This window comes from Oncorhynchus mykiss, chromosome 12 (genome assembly GCF_013265735.2).
Source record: "Oncorhynchus mykiss isolate Arlee chromosome 12, USDA_OmykA_1.1, whole genome shotgun sequence".
NCBI classification, from domain to species: Eukaryota; Metazoa; Chordata; class Actinopteri; order Salmoniformes; family Salmonidae; genus Oncorhynchus; species Oncorhynchus mykiss.
The window spans coordinates 31,896,683-31,916,529 of record NC_048576.1 but is presented as its reverse complement, the minus strand read 5'-3'; the positions used below and the strand labels follow the sequence as shown (position 1 = coordinate 31,916,529).

The window sequence follows — 19,847 nt, the reverse complement described above, 5'->3', positions numbered from 1 at the left end:
CGGTCGGTATTCGGCCATGATTACTACAAGTGTAGATGGCTGGCTAGACAAACTACCAATTTAATTTAATTTTACTCTCAATAGTATGTTGATACCACAACGGAGTTCCTAAAAAATGTAAATAGAACTTTTTATTTATAATTTTTCTCTTGGTTTTGGTTGGGTCCCCTAAGCAACCACTTTTTTTTAATTATGACTGGAGCTGGCCCTGGGTGGGAAACATTGAGCAACAAAGCAGCTAACCATAGAATAACATTTGAGACAAAATAAATTGGGGTCAATCAAGATTACTTCCAAGTAGATGTAGTGTATACTGACCAATTTTATTTAGGCAATACTTTTACTCCAACCTCACAAATATCAATCTGCATACATAAACACTATGCACTTCTTACAATTACTACATACCGTTTGTTTCAAAAACACTTCCCCTTCCCCCGCAACCCATGAGATTAATGACTAGGTGAAAGCTAGATGATGATAATCCCCTTGGTGAGGTTTGGTTGAACATTAGAGCCAAGTGACATCATGTAAAACAAGAAGCCCCTACAGGCTGTTTGTATTTGCCACTGCTCATGGGGGAACATAAACACAGAGGGTTTCTCCCCTGTCTGTTACTTCAAGAGAAAATCTGTCAGAAGTTCAGCTCAGTGACATCTTCCTATTTCCTACACTATAGTCCTTGGTGTGCAATTGATTTGAAGCAGAAGTAAATCAAACAGAGTAGTAAAGAAGTTTGGCAGTTTCATCTGATCTGACCCAGCAGCAGACAGACAGCTTCACCTGTCTGTCTAATGCTGAGTTTACACAGGCAGCCCAATTCTGATCTTTTTTCCACTAATTGGGCTTTCGACCAATCACATCAACTCTTTTTCAGAGATGGTAAAAATACCAATTAGTGAAAAAAATATCAGAATTGGGCTGCCTGTGTAAACGCAGCTTAATACACCCCTATAGAAAACCGCTTCCTTAAAACAGCTAACTTCACTTATCACCACACAACAACCAGTGATTTCATATTTGGATTTTTTAGGTAAGGATACTCTTCCTTGGTAGTGTGAGGTTTAGATCAGGGCCTGTATCCACAAAGCGTTGCAGATCAGGAGTGCTGATCTAGCATCCATTTGGACTTTTAGATCATAATGAATATAAGATTGTATGGACAGATCCTAGATCTGCGACACTTTGGCTGTGTTTACACAGGCAACCCAATTCTGATCTTTTTTCCACTAATTGGTATTTTGCAGCCTACATGGATACAGGCCCATCTCCCATGCTGAAAGCGTAAAAATTAAGATTCCTCTAAATAAAGCCCTTATAGGAATAAAGTGTCCCTTTGTTTTTACCGCACAAGCTTATCCCTGGGGCAGAGGAGTAGCAGTGTCACTCTGGCTTTATAGCGAAACAGCTATTCATGAACAAGTCAGCATCCTATCAGGGTGAAAGGAATGTCACTTGCAACACAGAAAAAATTACACTTGTGCTTTACTTTTGAACATCGCACACGTCACCCCCTTCAATTGAAAAGCCGAACAGGCGTCTTTGGGTCACACACATTTTCTACTGCTTGAGCTCCTGTTTCTCTTGTAAAATATTATCTCAGATGTATTGTGGAGCTCCTGCACCAAAACAGTACCATCACCCAAAATGAACACAGGCACGGCACGTATTTCAATCCAAGTCAATCATTGATAACATCAGTCCTGGCAAAAATGTAACCTTTTTCCTTTTCTCTTCCACATCCAGTGTTTTATACAAATCAGTCTGGGATCAGTCACTGGGTTATAAACATATTAAACAAACAATAGGATAGCAAACATTGGAGTTGGAATTGAAAAGAGCAGGAAAAAAAACAAACAATGTATATGACAGCTTGTGCTGTATTTAAAGCTCTCAAATGGCACATCATACATAAAAAAAACTATTAAACAAAATAAATGAGAAAAATATATAATAACTTGTGTGTTTGAGTGTGAGGGACAGGGCAGTCAAATCTCATTCGTCATTCACATTAAAAACACACCTTGCAGGTGCTCCAAAATAATATGAAGGGCTGTGGTAGAATCATTAAAATCACATAAAACCCCCCCTTTAACCAAAGAAACATCATTCCTCTTCCTGTCCACAGAAAGAATCAACTGCTCCTCCATTTGTTTACTAAGCAGTTGCTGAGCTGCTCCTTTGTCGCCCCCTGGTGGCCATCACTGGGAGGGTAGGGGTCTCTGGCGGCCAGGTGAGACGTGGGGAGAGGGGGGCAGCTTCTCGGTGGAGGTGGACAAAGTCAAGGACGACTGTAGGTGGACCGTTTTGTGGAACAGCTTGTTGCTAATCAGCACAACCAGAGAGAAGAGGCGCAGCTGGAAGTGACTGTGTGGAAAAGACACGGGAGGAAAGAGAGTGAGTGAGCAGGGAAGAGGATTTCACTGGTTCTTTTTACACAAGTGAATCTGTTTGATCACTGGACATTGTTAGGGCTTGCAGTGCACCATACTCACTATAACTTTGTTGGGGTCTTGGCCTCGTTAGCGCTGATGATGAACAGAGGGAACAGGATGGAGAACAGACAGCCACTAAAGCAGAAAAATATATAATTTGAGTGGATCATTCAAAATGATTTGGTATATCAGTAGAACTGAAAGTCTGCATATTGGAAGAGTCTCGTGTTTGGATTGAAAGAGGGGCTACAAGTGGCGTTACCTTATAATATATGAAGAGGGGAGGGCAGTCAATAGAGCCATGGGGAGACCAAAGCCAAAGTAGTAGGGCCAGTTCCTCTCAATGTTGGACAGCCGTTGGTGCATCTCAATGCCTTGGATGAAACGGTTACAAATGGGTTGAGATTCTGCTCAGTTCCTATTACCTAAAATGAGCAAAATACTTTGAGAAGAAAAACATCTGAGTAGAAAGGAGGCACACCATGGTTGAACCAGCGATACTCAAAGCAGTAGAGGGAGTAGAGCAAAGACATGTGAAGAAGGCTGACCATCTGTCCAATGGCATCGATGGGGAAGAGACTCACAACCATACCCTAGTGGACCACAACAAAGACAAGATGATGAGCTAATATATTGACTATTAACTTCAACCAATGGATGTAATGAATTAGAGCTCTCAGCGTTGATCCCAAAGACTCCTGTATGTTTTAATTTTAATATAACCTTAGTGAACCCTTCTTTGTGAACTTGAAGACACATGGGAACGTCAATTGCTGTACTACCTGAATGAGGAAGAGGGCCTGGAGGAGGAGGTTGAAGAGCATGTCAGCGATAATCTTACTGACGCTGGGGAAGGGCTGGGCTTTCCGACCAGACACCTCAAACGCCAGGTCAGCTATGTCCTACAGCAGACAACCAGAGGGCATGTTAACCTCCTGTTTCACTGTGTGACATATGTTATCATCTCAAAAGATCCTCGGGCAATAACAGTGTAAAAACACTGGAAGGGAATATAGATAGCATAGCAATAACACATTGGAAATCCGTTACTGCTGTGAGACAAAAAGGAAAGCATAGCCAAGCATTCATTCAACTGTATTAAAGCCACTACTCCATCGCCTGAACATTGCTGGAAAGCTATAAACATCGTCAATAGAGACCGTAATTGGTTTATGATAAAAAATATGTATATACAGTGCCTTGCAAAAGTATTCATCCCCCTTGCCGTTTTTCCTATTTTGTTGCATTACAACCTATAATTTAAATTGATTTTTATTTGGATTTCATGTAATGGACATACACAAAATAGTCCAAATTGGTGAAGTGAAAAAAATAAATTGTTTAAAAAAATTATAGAAAATAAAAAACGGAAAATTGGTGCATGCATATGTATTCACCCCCTTTGCTATGAAGCCCCTAAATAAGATCTAGTGCAACCAATTACCTTTAGAAGTCACATAATCAATTATGTGCAATCTATGTGTCACATTGTCTGTCACTTGATCTCAGTATATATACACACCTGTTCTGAAAGGCCCCAGAGTCTGCAACACCACTAAGCAAGGGGCACCACTAAGCAAGCGGCACCATGAAGATCAAGGAGCTCTCCAAACAGGTCAGGGACAAAGTTGTGGAGAAGTACAGATAAGCGTTGGGTTATTAAAAAATATCAAACTTTGAACATCCCACGGAGCACCATTAAATCCATTATTAAAAATAGAAAAAATATGGCACCGCAACACACCTGCCAAGAGAGGGCCACCCGCCAAAACTCACGGACCAGGCAAGGAGGGCATTAATCAGAGGCAACAATGAGACCAAAGATAACCCTGAAGGAGCTGCAAAGCTCCACAGCGGAGATGGGAGTATCTGTCCATAGGACCACTTTAAACCGTATACTTCACACAGCTGGGCTTTACGGAAGAGTGGCCAGAAAAAAAGTTGTTGCTTTTTGGCGAACCTTTTGGTGTTCGCCAAAAGTGGGAGACTCCCCAAACATATGGAGAGACTCCCCAAACATATGGAAGAAGGTACTCTGGTCAGATGAGACTAAAATTGAGCTTTTTGGCCATCAAGGAAAACGCTATGTCTGGCGCAAACCCAACACCTCTCATCACCCCGAGAACACCATCCCTACACTGAAGTATGGTGGTGGCAGCATCATGCTGTGGGGATGTTTTTCCATTGGCAGGGACTGGGAAACTGGTCAGAGTTGAAGGAATGATGGATGGCGCTAAATACAGGGAAATTCTTGAGCGAAACCTGTTTCAGTCCTCCAGAGATTTGAGACGGACGGAGGTTCACCTTCCAGCAGGACAATGACCCTAAGCATACTGCTAAAGCAACAATTTAAGGGGAAACATTTAAATGTCAACTTGAACGAGCTGGAGCAGTTTTGCCTTGAAGAATTGGCAAAAATCCCAGTGGCTAGATGTGCCAAGCTTTTGAGACATACAGCTGCAAGTCTATTGGGGTAATTGTTATGCACGCTCAAGTTCAAGTTCTTTTTTGTCTTATTTCTTGTTTGTTTCACAACAAATATTTTGCATCTTTAAATTTGTAGGCATGTTGTGTACATCAAATGATACAAACCCCAAAGAAATCCATTTTAATTACAGGTTGTAAGGCAACAAAATAGGAAAAATGCCAAAGTGGTGAATACTTTCGCAAGCCACTGTACGACTAGTGCTCTCCGGTGCCAACTGAGCAACAGTTGTCCTTGACCAGCTATATCCCACCCTTGTTACAACGACAATCACAAAACATCTACGTCATCACCTGTGTACTAACAAAGGCCTCACCTGGAACCAAATGGCGTTGACTATCTTGCTGAGCACAAACAGAGGGAGCACCCAGAGAGCACTGAACACGGAAGTCAATATGAACTCCAGCCAGGACCACACGTTACCATGGAGTGAGGGGTCACCTGTCAAGAAATGTCTCTTTGAGTGACAGGTTTTACCACTGTTATTAACAAATCACTATGAAGCATGTGATAATGGAGTGAACCCACCCCATAGTTCCAGGCAGGCATACCGATAATTCTTGCTGTCAGAGTCTGCAGCAGTGGAATAAACACCCGATAGAAGAGGAACAGACTGAGCTGCAAAAATATTTGGAGGGATTACTAACATGAACAATGTCGTTGTAGTATTACTTCTCTGCCCCTCTCATAGAAAAATCAGTATTTGCATGATATGCATTTTTCAAACAGTTTTAAAATATAGAAAAGTATGTTTCTTACCCAAAACACTCCCCCATTCCATGCACAGCACTGAAAAATCCTACTGGCTAATTTGGGTTCACTGAAAGAGAGAGTATGACTACACATTATCACTCACCATTGTCATTAATAAGCACACAAAAGGTATAGGCCTAAGCCTACTGTTCACACTGGACAGCACACAACGATCCATGTTAAAGTTTTTTAATATGAACCCGTCATAACTAGAAAGAGCATATCAGGTTAGATAGGGAGGAATGTTAAAAATACCCTTTAATGATATGTATCAAATAGCTCCTCGGGCTGAGAGAGAAAACACATATACCCTTTTTTATACCCACAATATCGTGCCAACCAAAACAGAAATGTGCTGTCTCTGATTTTTTTCTTCAACACCACCCCTTCCAGCACGGTTCCAAAAACTGGGGGTTTTGAAACCAGTCCAGCTTGGCTCGGCAGTGTGAATAGGTTATTAAAGTCGTAATTGCCAGTGTCTACCTCTCCTGTTTGCGTTCCTCACTCTGGGCCCGTCTCTGAGCCAGGGCCCCGCTGGCTCTCCTCTTTCGCTGCTCCTCCCTTTTCTGCTGGATGCGGGCATCCAACTTGGAGATAGTTCCGATCCCCAAAATGGAGTCCTTAATCCCCTGTAGGACACACAGAAAATTCTAAGTGAGACTGGGGTAAATGCCTTATGAAGAAAATCAACACAGCACATTCTTCTAATGTTGAACACTACACTGTATGTTAGACTTGGTATGTGTATGGCCATGGGTGGAAAAGTTCCTTTTAAATCCAAAGCAGTGTTGCAAATACAAAATGTATCTTAATATCATTGAAGTCAGGTAACTTGTGCTTAAATTCACTTGCTTACCTAGTAGCACAGTTGAAATAAAAACACTTGAACTATACCAAAAAAACAAGGCTAATCTTTGTACTGCTTTTGTGGAGGAGATCTTCATCTGGAAATAAGGTAATGAGGGTCAAGGTAAACAACACAAGGGTAAACATTTGGTTAAGCCATTAAATGTAGGCTACTATGGTTTTGCCCGAAAGCAATGTTTGCTCTAAAGCAAATAAGAAAAAACACGAAAGAAAAAGCTTAAACTTTATTATAATGTTTAATTTGTCTAGTGTAAAAACATACTAACTTATTAGACGAAATGTCTAATGGGCCGAGTGGATGGCATCAATTTAACTAGAACATAATTCCCAATGGATCTAAACAGAGCTTGCTAGTTGGTTCACCAGCTCATGATTCAGACTCATGATAGCTGTACCCTCCTTTAATCCCATGTGTAGGCCTATCACTTGTGTGTGGACAGACGGGGTGTGATGGGTTGCTGTCTGACCGTCGCAACATTACGGAGGAAGGCCCTGACACTGTCTGTCATCTCCAGACCAGCTGCAGATCCATCAACTGCAGGAGGGGGTGCTGGGGATCTGGTCAACTCTCATCGCAGGGAGGGCACACCTAGCAACCTGTGACATCACACCACACAGGAGAACAGTTACGGAGAGCAGCAGGTTCACTTTGCTCCAAGTCTCATGTTAAAGAGCATGTTATTCAGCCTCTATTTAGGGAAGTTTTTATTCATGGCAAGGAGGAGCACACTAAGCAACCAGTGACATCACACAGTTAAATATTTAGAGCAGGGCTCTCCAACCCTTATGCTGCGTTCTGGACAACTGGGAACTCGGAAATCTCGGACTTCCGACTTCAGTGCATTCAAGACAACCTAGGAACATACAAAGATGTATGTTCCTGGAAGACAACTGGGAACTCAGGAAAAAAAAATGACCTTCGACTGGGGAAAATAGTTTTGAACGGTTATTCAACTAAGAAACTCAGGCTTCTTTCTAGAGCTCCTACTTTCCTACTTGAAGATCACCGCAGTCATGATTTGACCTATTTTTTCATTTATTTTGTCCAGACACAGCAGGGGTTCAAACTGAAGAAACCAGTTCCTACATTTCAATATAGAAATCTATTCTATCAAACAAAACTATGCTACATTTTATCTCTGGGACCCTCAGGATGACAAATCAGAGCAAGATTACTGAATTTAAGTACTAGAGGTCGACCGATTAATCGGAATGGCCGACTTAATTAGGGCTGAACAATCGGAAATCGGTATTTGTGGGCGCCGATGTGCCAACTGTTTTTATTTGTTTATACCTTTATTTAACTAGGCAAGTCAGTTAAGAAAACATTCTTATTTTCAATGAACAAATACCATGCTATTGTTTGAGAGTACACAACAAGAAACTTATCATGGCAACTGGTTTGATACATTCACCTCTGAAGTTAAATAATGTACTTACTAGAGGTCGACCGATTATGATTTTTCAACGCCGATACCGATTATTGGAGGACCAAAAAAGACGATACCGATTAATCGGACGATTACATTTGTATTTATTTGTAATAACGACAATTACAACAATACTGAATGAACATTTATTTTAACTTCATATAATGCATCAATAAAATCAATTTAGCCTCAAGTAAATAATGAAAGATGTTCGATTTGGTTTAAATAATGCAAAAACAAAGGGTTGGAGAAGAAAGTAAAAGTGCAATATGTGCTATGTAAGAAAGCTAATGTTTCAGTTCCTTGCTCAGAACATGAGAACATATGAAAGCTGGTGGTTCCTTTTAACATGAGTCTTCAATATTCCCAGGTAAGAAGTTTTAGGTTGTAGTTATTATCGGAATTATAGGCCTATTTCCCTCTATACCATTTGTATTTCATTAACCTTTGACTATTTGATGTTCTTATAGGCACTTTAGTATTGCCAGTGTAACAGTATAGCTTCCGTCCCTCTCCTCGCTCCTCCCTGGGCTCGAACCAGCAACACAACAGCCACCATCGAAGCAGCATTACCCAAGCAGAGCAAGGGGAACAACTACTAGAAGGCTCAGAGCGAGTAACATTTGAAACGCTATTAGCGCGTGCTAACTAGCTAGCCATTTCACTTCGGTTACACCAGCCTCATCTCGGGAGTTGATAGGCTTGAAGTCATAAACAGCACAATGCTTGACGCACAACGAAGACCTGCTGGCAAAAAGCACGAAAGTGCTGTTTGAATGAATGTTTACACGCCTGCTTCTGCCTACCACCGCTCAGTCAAATACTTAGATACTTGTATGCTCAGTCAGATTATGCAACGCAGGACACGCTTGATAATATCTAGTAATACCATCAACCATGTGTAGTTAACTAGTGATTATGATTGAATATTTTTTACAGGATAAGTTTAATGCTAGCTAGCAACTTACCTTACTGCATTCGCGTAACAAGCAGTCTCCTTGTGGAGTGCAACGAGAGAGGCAGGTCGTTATTGCGTTGGACTAGTTAACTGTAAGGTTGCAAGATTGGTTCCCCCGAGCTGACAAGGTGAAAATCTGTCCTTCTGCCCATGAACAAGGCAGTTAAACCCACCGTTCCTAGGCCGTCATTGAAAATAAGAATGTGCTCGTAACTGACTTGCCCATTTAAATAATAATATATATATTTTTAAATCTGCAAATCGGCGGCCATTCCGATGAATCGGTCAACCACTAGTCCAAACACACCAAGACAGTCGCGAAGAGGGCACGACAGCACCTTTTCCCCCTCAGGAGACTGAAAAGATTTGGCATGGGTCCCCAGATCCTCAAAAACATATACAGCTGCACCACTGAGAGCAGCTGGTTGGCATCACCGCCTGGCATAGCAACTGCTCGGTATCTGATCGTCAGGACCTACAGAGGGTAGCGTGTACGGCCCATCACTGGGGCCAAGCTTCTTGCCGTCCAGGACCTATATACTATGCGGTGTCAGAGGCAAGCCCAAAAAATGGTCAAAGACTCCAGTCACCCAAGTCATAGACAGTTCTCTCTGCTACCACACAGCAAGCGGTACCGGAGCGCCAAGTCTAGGAACAAAAGGCTCCTTAACAGCTTCTACCCCCAAGCCATAAGACTGCTGAACAATTCATCAAATGGCCACCGGGACTATTTACATTGACACCACCCCTTATTTATTTTTACACTGCTGCTACTGGCTGTTAAATGGAGCATCACGTTAGCCTGTTACAATCTGCTAGTTATCCAACCCTGTTCCTGGAGAGCTACCCTCCAATCCAATCCCAGTTGTAACTAACCTGAGTCAGTTTATCAACCAGCTAATTATTAGAATCAGGCACGCTATATAAAATAGCGTTGGAGTGAAAAACTACTGGACAGTAGCTCTCCAAGAACAGGGTTGGAGATCCCTGATTTAGAGAGCATCAGGTTTGCTTTGCTCATAACATTAATGTTAGAAAGAGCATGCCATTGTATATGGCCTATACTATTATTCAAACAATTTTCTAAAATGGTTATAGCATATTTCTGAACAAGTATAGATCTATCACTCTCACTTTGCAGCTAACAACATCTATATGCAAGCCCAAAATCCATGCCACATTTGAGCATGTGGATACCTCATGTGCAGGCCTAGATCGAGGGACTTAGTGGCTGCAAATCCCTTGTTCACGTTGGCTGTTAAAGGTTTCAGGTTAATGTAACATACACAACTACAGTGGAATGCCTTTCTTGCAAACTCAAAACCCAACAATGTAATACTAGAAAAAAACAAATAAGAATTAAGCAAGCATACAATATACAGGGTCAGTTCCAATACCATAGTTACAACGTGCAGGGATACTGGAGTGATGGAGGTAGATATGTACAGGGGTAAGTTGACTATGCAACAGGATTTAAGATAAACAGGGTGGCCCGAACATGTATGTGAGTGTGTGTGTGTAGAGTCAGTAGAAATGTATGTGCATGACATTCTTATGTTGAATAGCCAGTTACAGTATCAAGTGATGTTAGAGACACCGTTATCTAGCTAACTAGCCATCTGTTGTTAGCCAGTTATGATTGAAACGTTGTTTTGCCTCAATTCTAGGAACCCCAAGGGTCCCTGTGTCTAGGGGCAGACAACACTGAAACGTTAGCTAGCTGCAAGAACATTATACAACCAACTGTTGTTAATCACATACCTAGCTACTTGCAAAAACGTTAGTACACAGACGTTCAGTAGTAACATTAGCTAGCTACATTAGGTGTCAAAACAAACAATTATAGCTACCTAGGCAAATCGTCCAAATGCAAAAGGTGCAAGCTAACATGACCGGCAACTGTCTCGCTAGCTAACAACGACTTTAGATGATTTAGCTAATTGAATCAAAAACAAGCCAGATAATCGATTATTTAGTCAACATGGCCTACCTCATACGACAGTTTAAATAATCTCTTCACCTCTTTTTTCTGCAACAACAAACCAAACCCTGCCCCGTAACTTGTGTAATGCGCAAACTCCAACCTAACGGATTGTGGGAGATGTAGTGTGGTGTCTGGGACGGCCCTACGGAAGCACCCGTGACAACTATTTGTGTAAAGGGTTTTGTAAAGATTTTTCCAGTGAATCATCACTCATGGATTTCATACCATTAAACACTGTAGTAGACCAACATATACTAAAAAAAATAGAAACACAAGTGTTGGTCCCATGTTTCATGAGTTGAAATGAATGGTCACAGACATTTTCCATCTGCACAAAAAGCATATTTCTCCAAAATGTTGTAAACAAGGTTGTTTACATCCCTGTTAGTGAGCATTTCTCCTTTGCCAAGATAATCAATTCACTTAACAGATGTGGCATATTAAGAAAATGATTAAACAGCATGATCATTACATTATCTTGTGCTGGGGACAATAAAATGCCATTCTAAAATGTGTTGTTTTGTCACACAACAAAATGCCACAAATTTATCAAGTTTTGAGGGATGGGTGGGAAGTGGACATCGCAGGTCCCTGAAAGATTGCGGAAGTGGATGCTTTTGAATTTTTGAGTTTGAATTAAGCAGCGCGTCGAGTAAATTTGGTGAAGACGAATGTTCTGAATGGACAACAGTAGTATAAAAAACTGGAACAAAAAGGAAATTGTCAAACCTTTTATTGAAGGATACATGTGTAAATGATAATGAATTCCTTCTTGTTGGGATGTGTTTGTTGAGTAAGGATGCATATTTGGGAAACCCGTTTGAGGTGTCGAAAATGGTGAAGTATGCACTTGGAAAAGTGGTCTGTCAGAGTGACCCGGAGTGGCCTTATTTTGATTCATTGTATTTCTGAAGAGCAAATACCTACACATGTGAAGCTTGGTTATGTAAGATACGCCGTAAGAGCTTTCGTCCCCAAACCACTGCAGTGTAAGAATTGTAAAGGATTTGGCCATGTTTCAAGTGTTTGCAGACGAACAGAGTATACTGAAGAACGGTATACTGAAGAACAGTATGCTGAAGAACGGTAAGGGTGAAGGAAATTGAGGTGGCAAATGTTAAAGCGGTCAATCGAATCTCCTATGCGGAGGCGATTAAAATAATTGAGAAAACAAGAGATGCTCTTGAAGAGATGGTAGTGGATACACCACAGCCTGTAGTAAATGTTTGCTGCCATACAGCAAACCTGTGTTAAAAAGGTGGATTTTGTTGTGTTCATTGCCACAGTTATAAACTGTTCAGCACAAGTCTAAAAGAAGTGGGAAAAAAACTGGACATTATTCTGGCTGCGGCATAAACGTTTTTGGGAGTCAAAGATTTTACACCTGAAGACTTGCAAGGGGTACTGGAGCCGGAAGACCCGCCCTCCCAGGTTCTCCTTGAACCTGTGTAGGGATCAGATCGTTTTTTTTTTTGTTGTTGTTGTTGTTTTTTTTACAGAAACGTTGTTTGATTTATTTAATTTATACATTTTTTTGTAGTTTTTTTGGTAGTTCAGTTTTTTTGGGGGAAGCCTGTTTCCATCACGCAAAGTAGGTGGACATTAAATTGTGTGATTGCCAATATACCATAGATGTCACAGAATTCTAGGAGTGGTGGGTGTAGAGTCAGGCGCAGAGAGCAATACTTCCAATGGATGTGTTTATTTCGCTTGGTCTAGCCAACAATCAGGCAATGACCATAAATCAGGTATGTCTCCAAAAACCAGGAAATAACATACAACAAATTACGTAGGAGAAAACAACTTCACCACTGACAGTAGGAATAAGCCCGCACAAAAGCAGACGGGCACTGGAAGTTGAAATAGACCATTGATGAACCAAAAAAAGCAACAGGTGAAAACAATCAAGACAAAACCAACAGAAAAGAAAAAGGGATCGGTGGCAGCTAGTAGACCGATGATTTTTGAGTGGCCTTATATTGTCCCCAGCACAAGGTGCACCTGTGTAATGACCATGCTGTTTAATCAGCTTCTTGAAATGCCACACCTGTCAGGTGGATGGATTATCTTGGCAAAGGAGAAATGCTCACTAACAGGGATGTAAACAGATTTGTTCCCCCAAATTTGAGAAAAATAAGCTTTGTGAGTTTGAAAAATTTCTGGGATCTTATTTCAGCTCATGAAACATGGGACCAACACTTTACATTTATTTTTGTTCAGTGTATATATAGCCTACACTTTCTCGTTTGGAACTTCTAATGGGGTGGGATATTTGGATGGGTGTGGTTTCAGTGACAATGACCATAAAAGCAGATGATCACCGATTTGACAGCTCCAACTCAGTTACATCCCAGACTGCCTAAACAAAAGCAATGATAAGCTATGTGTTTATCGGTTAACATGGGTTACCGCTGAACCTGGCCTTAAAATGTGCAAAGTGGTAGTGCTTAAGTGCTTAACAAAAGTTGCATGCATTTTTATCATCCACATCATCAAATATTCATGTTTCCACTTACGCCATGGGATTGTGGGAGGTGGAATGTGCTATTTCTTCACATTCATGACCAAGCCCTTCTCCCCCGATTGCTCAGTTTGTCCGGGCGGCTAGCTCTAGGAAGAGTCTTGGTGGTCCCAAACTTCTTCCATTTAAAAATGATGGATGCCACTGTGGGACCTCATATAGACAGGTGTGTGCCTTTCCAAACCATGTCCAATGAATTTAATTTACCACAGGTGGACTCCAATGAAGTTGTAGAAACAGCTCAAAGATAATCAATGCACCTGAGCTCAATTTCGAGTCTAATAGCAAAGGGTCTGAATACTTATTTAAATAAGGTATTTCAGATTTTTTTTATTACATTTTCCAAAATATCTCAACCTGTTTTTGCTTTGTCATTATGGGGTATTGTGTGTTTATTTTTATTTATTTTATTTCACCTTTATTTAACCAGGTAGGCAAGTTGAGAACAAGTTCTCATTTACAATTGCGACCTGGCCAAGATAAAGCAAAGCAGTTTGACACATACAACGACACAGAGTTACACATGGAGTAAAACAAACATACAGTCAATAAAACAGTAGAAACAAGTCTATATACGATGTGAACAAATGAGGTGAGATAAGGGAGGTAAAGGCAAAAAAAAGGCCATGGTGGCAAAGTAAATACAATATAGCAAGTAAAACACTGGAATGGTAGATTTGCAGTGGAAGAATGTGCAAAGTAGAAATAAAAATAATGGGGTGCAAAGGAGCAAAATAAAATAAATAAATAAAATAAATACAGTAGGGAAAGAGGTACAGTGCCTTGCGAAAGTATTCGGCCCCCTTGAACTTTGCGACCTTTTGCCACATTTCAGGCTTCAAACATAAAGATACAAAACTGTATTTTTTTGTGAAGAATCAACAACAAGTGGGACACAATCATGAAGTGGAACGACATTTATTGGATATTTCAAAGTTTTTTAACAAATCAAAAACTGAAAAATTGGGTGTGCAAAATTATTCAGCCCCCTTAAGTTAATACTTTGTAGCGCCACCTTTTGCTGCGATTACAGCTGTAAGTCGCTTGGGGTATGTCTCTATCAGTTTTGCACATCGAGAGACTGACATTTTTCCCATTCCTCCTTGCAAAACAGCTCGAGCTCAGTGAGGTTGGATGGAGAGCATTTGTGAACAGCAGTTTTCAGTTCTTTCCACAGATTCTCGATTGGATTCAGGTCTGGACTTTGACTCAGCCATTCTAACATCTGGATATGTTTATTTTTGAACCATTCCATTCCATTTTTGAACCATTCCATGATGCTGCCACCACCAGGTTTGACAGTGGGGATGGTGTGTTCAAGGTGATGAGCTGTGTTGCTTTTACGCCAAACATAACGTTTTGCATTGTTGCCAAAAAGTTCAATTTTGGTTTCATCTGACCAGAGCACCTTCTTCCACATGTTTGGTGTGTCTCCCAGGTGGCTTGTGGCAAACTTTAAACAACACTTTTTATGGATATCTTTAAGAAATGGCTTTCTTCTTGCCACTCTTCCATAAAGGCCAGATTTGTGCAATATACAACTGATTGTTGTCCTATGGACAGAGTCTCCCACCTCAGCTGTAGATCTCTGCAGTTCATCCAGAGTGATCATGGGCCTCTTGGCCGCATCTCTGATCAGTCTTCTCCTTGTATGAGCTTCCATTTCAATATTTCAATATTATCGCTTGCACAGTGCTCCTTGGGATGTTTAAAGCTTGGGAAATCTTTTTGTATCCAAATCCGGCTTTAAACTTCTTCACAACAGTATCTCGGACCTGCCTGGTGTGTTCCTTGTTCTTCATGATGCTCTCTGCGCTTTTAACGGACCTATGAGACTATCACAGTGCAGGTGCATTTATACGGAGACTTGATTACACACAGGTGGATTGTATTTATCATCATTAGTCATTTAGGTCAACATTGGATCATTCAGAGATCCTCACTGAACTTCTGGAGAGAGTTTGCTGCACTGAAAGTAAAGGGGCTGAATAATTTTGCACGCCCAATTTTTCAGTTTTTGATTTGTTAAAAAAGTTTGAAATAGCCAATGAATGTCGTTCCACTTCATGATTGTGCACCACTTGTTGTTGATTCTTCACAAAAAAATACAGTTTTATATATTTATGTTTGAAGCCTGAAATGTGGCAAAAGGTCGCAAAGTTCAAGGGGGCCGAATACTTTCGCAAGGCACTGTAGTTGTTTGGGCTAAATTATAGGTGGGCTATGTACAGGTGCAGTAATTTGTGAGCTGTGTGTGTAGATTGATGAGGATGTTTTTTATTTAATCTACTTTAGAATAAGGCTGTAATGTAATGTAACAAAATATGAAAAAAGGGAAGGGGTCTGAATATTTTCAGAATGCACTGTATGTTTGATTATGGGTCCTCTCGAGGTTTCTTCCTTCTAGGGAGTTTTCCTTGCCACTGTGCTTCTGCTTGATATTTTGGGGTCCTGGCCAGGTTAGGTCCTACTAAAGCACTTGTGACAACTATTGGTGTAAAGGGTTTAATTGTGTAAATACCATCTTCCAATGAATCATCACTCATGGATTTAAAAAAATGTAACACTGTAGTAGCCCAACATAATTTTTCTATTCCTGTTTACTACTACTTTGAATGACAGGTTTTTTGACACTTATAATTATCATGCTGGGAATCAATGGTACCAATAAAGTATAACATCAATGGAGAGGCAACCACTTTTCCAGGATATCAACAAGGTCACTGTCTATCTTTTCCTCTGTGCCAAAACCACATGAAAACTTTGACAGAAGTTGAGACCTAAAAAGTAGGGCAATATATAGGAGGAAGAATAATGATAAGAAAAACATTTAAATGTTGTCCCTGATATACCAGCTTCCTGTTTTCAATTTGCTTAAATAAGTTCCTCAATCACAGAGCTTGTCCATTGTGGAGAACCACACTGTCACCACGCATACTTCATCACAAGAGATGGAAGACATTGTCAGAGCAGGAAATTCTGAAATCAATGTGAACCATGGAAACCTTTCCGAGGATACAAAGGATATACACATGAAGACTGCAGCAAATGATTCAGAGGAGGCAGAAAAAAACAGGTAAGAGAGCTTATCCAAATTGCATTGTACTCTGTTAAATGCAGAGTACAAATGTTAGGATGTTGGATTCAAACCAACATCCTAACATCCTGTCAGGCTAAATTACTCTTTCATGGACAAATGGATGTATAACCTGTTATAATGTGTCATGATAAGGATGCGTTTTGTTTTTAGGGACCACACAAATTAGGTTACTACCTTGCTAGTTGTGCATTCAATGTCATTGTCAAGAAGTAGACAGGCGTTATTCAGTGCCTTCCTCTGCTGTTTCCTAACCATCCCAGGAGCTGAGAATACAGGGCCAGGGAGAATAGTCTACAGACTGGTCACTGTGAGCGTTGGTCTGATGTGCATTGTACAATTCACACTCAATGTCTCCCTGCACCTCTTCTGTGAGTGAAATTATTTCTGACAAAATAGCTTTGAAGTAGAGTTAGCAAAATCAGGAAAATTATACAAACTACAGTAATGACATGCTTGTAACTGGAGAATCTTAAACTGCATGTTTTTCAAAAGATAAAGGAGTTGTACACATAATGCTGAAAATAACAAACAGCTCATGAATCATAGGCTCTTTCTGCCATCTAAATCTTAGCTTCTCTTCTTAGAGCCAACTCTGCACTGATACACTGGTTACAGACCAGTTACAATAACCTAACTGAAGAGACTGACCAGCTACGGACCCTTTTCAATGTCACTTTAAAAGATAGAAACCAACTAGAGACCAGTTTCACTGCCATGTCTAACGAGAGAGACCAGGCACAGATCAGTTTCAATGCCATGTCTAACGAGAGAGACCAGGCACAGACCAGTTTCACTGCCATGTCTAACGAGAGAGACCAGGCACAGACCAGTTTCACTGCCATGTCTAACGAGAGAGACCAGGCACAGACCAGTTTCAATGCCGTGACTAATGAGAGAGACCAGTTAATTAACGAGAGAGACCAGTTAATTAAAGCTATAGACCAGATGAAGACAAATTATGATACCATGACTAAAGTGAGAGATCAGTTTCAACTGTGTGCTAGGTGAGTTGTACTTTATCTGAAAAAGGAGAGCGAGAGTGTAAACAGTCATTGATTCACCATCTTGGAATGCTTAAACAACCATAATATTTATATATCTAAATGGATAATTCACTAAGAGGTTTTTGTGTCAATATGGACATGAGTGCTACTTTTCTACTGCTCTATTATGCTGCTTTTCAACAGGGATGGTAAGACAGGGATGGAGGTTTTTCGGCTCCAGTTGGTATTACATCTCTACTGAAACTAAATCCTGGGAGGAGAGTAGAAAGGACTGCAAGAGGAGAGGAGCAGACCTGGTGATCATAAACAGCAAAGAGGAACAGGTGAGAGAAAGAAAGGAGGGAAACTAGTGTGGGACTGTTGATGCCAGTATGCCAATATATTTTTTTCTGCCAATATGCTAGGAATTTAACAATGGATTCCAAAAGATGAGGTACTGGATTGGTCTGTCTGACATAGAAATGGAATCGACCACGACATGGGTGGATGGCACACCACTGACCATAAGGTAAGAAAATTATTTTTGTGTCTTTTACAGAATTGGTGCAACATTGACAATCTGATTGTATTGTGTGCTTTTAGGTTTTTAGATGCTTGGATAGCCTAATAACATGCATGGAACTGAGGACTGTATATAGCTGATGCACCCTGCTACCTTCAATGATCCCTTACAGAGCTAGAATGATGAAACATGCAGCAATTTGTTCTTCTGGATCTGTGAGACAGTAGCATGTCTGTAGGCCTAACTCAAACACCAGACCCACACAACGAGAAATGCATGTCAATTGCTTCGCCATAAATGAGAACTTTAGCATTATTTGCTAGGTAAATGGTAATTCATAGTATGCCTTCACAAAGTTAAATGAATGTTACTGAATGCTAACACAGTGTTACGTGTACTCCCGCTCCCCCTCTCCGGCTCTTGACGTCGGCAGATTATTACGCACACCTGCCACCATCGTTACTCGCTCCTGGGTCTCATGAGATTCACCTGGACTCCATCACCTTCCTGATTACCTCCCCTATATCTGTCACTCCCCTTGGTTCTTTCCTCGGTCGTTATTGATTCTGTTTCTTGTCTGTGTGTTTTTTGTGTTTCTTGTTTTGTTCCATGTTTCGTTTATTTATTAAATGATTCCCTCTCTGTACTTGCTTCCCGACTCCCAGCGTACATGTTACACAGAGCAGATTACGGCCGGATACATTTATTAACAGTACAACATGCTAATACTCCTTTCCCCTCTATCATGTAGACATTCCTTAAAATGGCCATTTAAGTGTTAACATCCCTTTTTCCACATCCTGTTGTGTTACAGCCTGAATTTAAAACGTATTACATGTAGATTATTTTTGTACAAATGAATTAAAAATGAAAAGCTCAAATGTCTTGAGTCAATAAGTATTCAACCCCTTTTATGGCTAGGCTAAAAAGTACAGGAGTAAAATTTGGCTTGGATGACAGCTTTGCACACATTCTCTCACACAGCTTCTCCTGGAATGCTTTTCCAACAGTCTTGAAGGTGTTCCCACATATGCTGAGCCCTTGTTGGCTGCTTTTCCTTCTCTCTGTGGTCCAACTCATCCCAAACTATCTCAATTGGGTTGAGGTTGGGTGATTGTGGAGGCCAGGTCATCTGATGCAGCACTCCATCACTCTCCTTCTTGGTCAAATAGCTGGAGGTGTGTTGGGTCATTGTCCTGTTGAAAAACAAATGATAGTCCCACTAAGCGCAAACCAGATGGGATGGCGTATATCTGCAGAATTCTGTGGTAGCCATGCTGGTTAAGTGTGCCTTGAATTCTAAATAAATCACAGACAGTGTCACCAGAAAAGCCCTCCTACACCATCACACCTCCTCATCCATGCTTTAGGGTGGGAACCACACATGCGGAGATCATCTTGACCTACTCTGCGTCTCACAAAGACACGGCGGTTGGAACCAAAAATCGCAAATTTGGACTCATCAGACCAAAGGACAGATTTCCACCAGTCTAATGTCCATTGTTTGTGTTTCTTGACCTAAGCAAGTCTCTTCTTTTTATTGGTGTCCTTTAGTAGTGGTTTATTTGCAACAATTCAACCATGAAGGCCTGATTCACACAGTCTCCTTTGAACAGTTGATGTTGAGATGTGTCTGTCACTTGAACTCTGTGAAATATATATTTCTACTGCATTTTCTGAGGCTGGTAACTCAAATTAACTTATCCTCTGCAGCAGAGGTAGCTCTGGGTCTTCCTTTCCTGTAGCGGTCCTCATGAGAGCCAGTTTCATTATAACGCTTGATGGTTTTTGAGACTGCATTTTAAGAA

At 40.8% G+C, this 19,847-nt stretch overlaps 2 protein-coding genes across 4 annotated transcripts; one reads left to right on the top strand and one right to left on the bottom strand.

The window, feature by feature from the left end:
- Positions 1-302: 302 nt before the first annotated feature.
- Positions 303-11,049, bottom strand: LOC110537452 (etoposide-induced protein 2.4 homolog). 3 transcript variants are annotated; one of them, XM_021623510.2, is made up of 11 exons: positions 10,919-11,049; positions 7,008-7,137; positions 6,157-6,302; positions 5,680-5,740; positions 5,472-5,538; positions 5,237-5,361; positions 3,218-3,337; positions 2,917-3,028; positions 2,698-2,809; positions 2,496-2,570; positions 303-2,367 (listed from the first exon to the last, which is right to left on the bottom strand). In XM_021623510.2, exons 2-11 carry the CDS (start codon positions 7,047-7,049, stop codon positions 2,202-2,204), a joined length of 1,026 nt encoding a protein of 341 aa, XP_021479185.2. In that variant the 5' UTR covers positions 7,050-7,137; positions 10,919-11,049; the 3' UTR covers positions 303-2,201. The 3 variants fall into 3 exon arrangements, with proteins under 3 accessions (XP_021479185.2, XP_021479188.2, XP_021479186.2); XM_021623513.2 differs by having other exon boundaries at positions 10,949-11,048; XM_021623511.2 differs by lacking the exon at positions 10,919-11,049 and adding an exon at positions 10,779-10,912.
- Positions 11,050-15,942: 4,893 nt separating this feature from the next.
- On the top strand, positions 15,943-18,920 carry LOC110537451 (C-type lectin domain family 4 member E). The gene is made up of 4 exons (XM_021623509.2): positions 15,943-16,509; positions 17,721-17,860; positions 17,942-18,045; positions 18,473-18,920. The coding sequence occupies exons 1-4, from the start codon at positions 16,482-16,484 to the stop codon at positions 18,519-18,521; spliced, it is 321 nt and encodes a 106-aa protein (XP_021479184.2). The 5' UTR covers positions 15,943-16,481; the 3' UTR covers positions 18,522-18,920.
- The last annotated feature ends 927 nt before the right edge of the window (positions 18,921-19,847 follow it).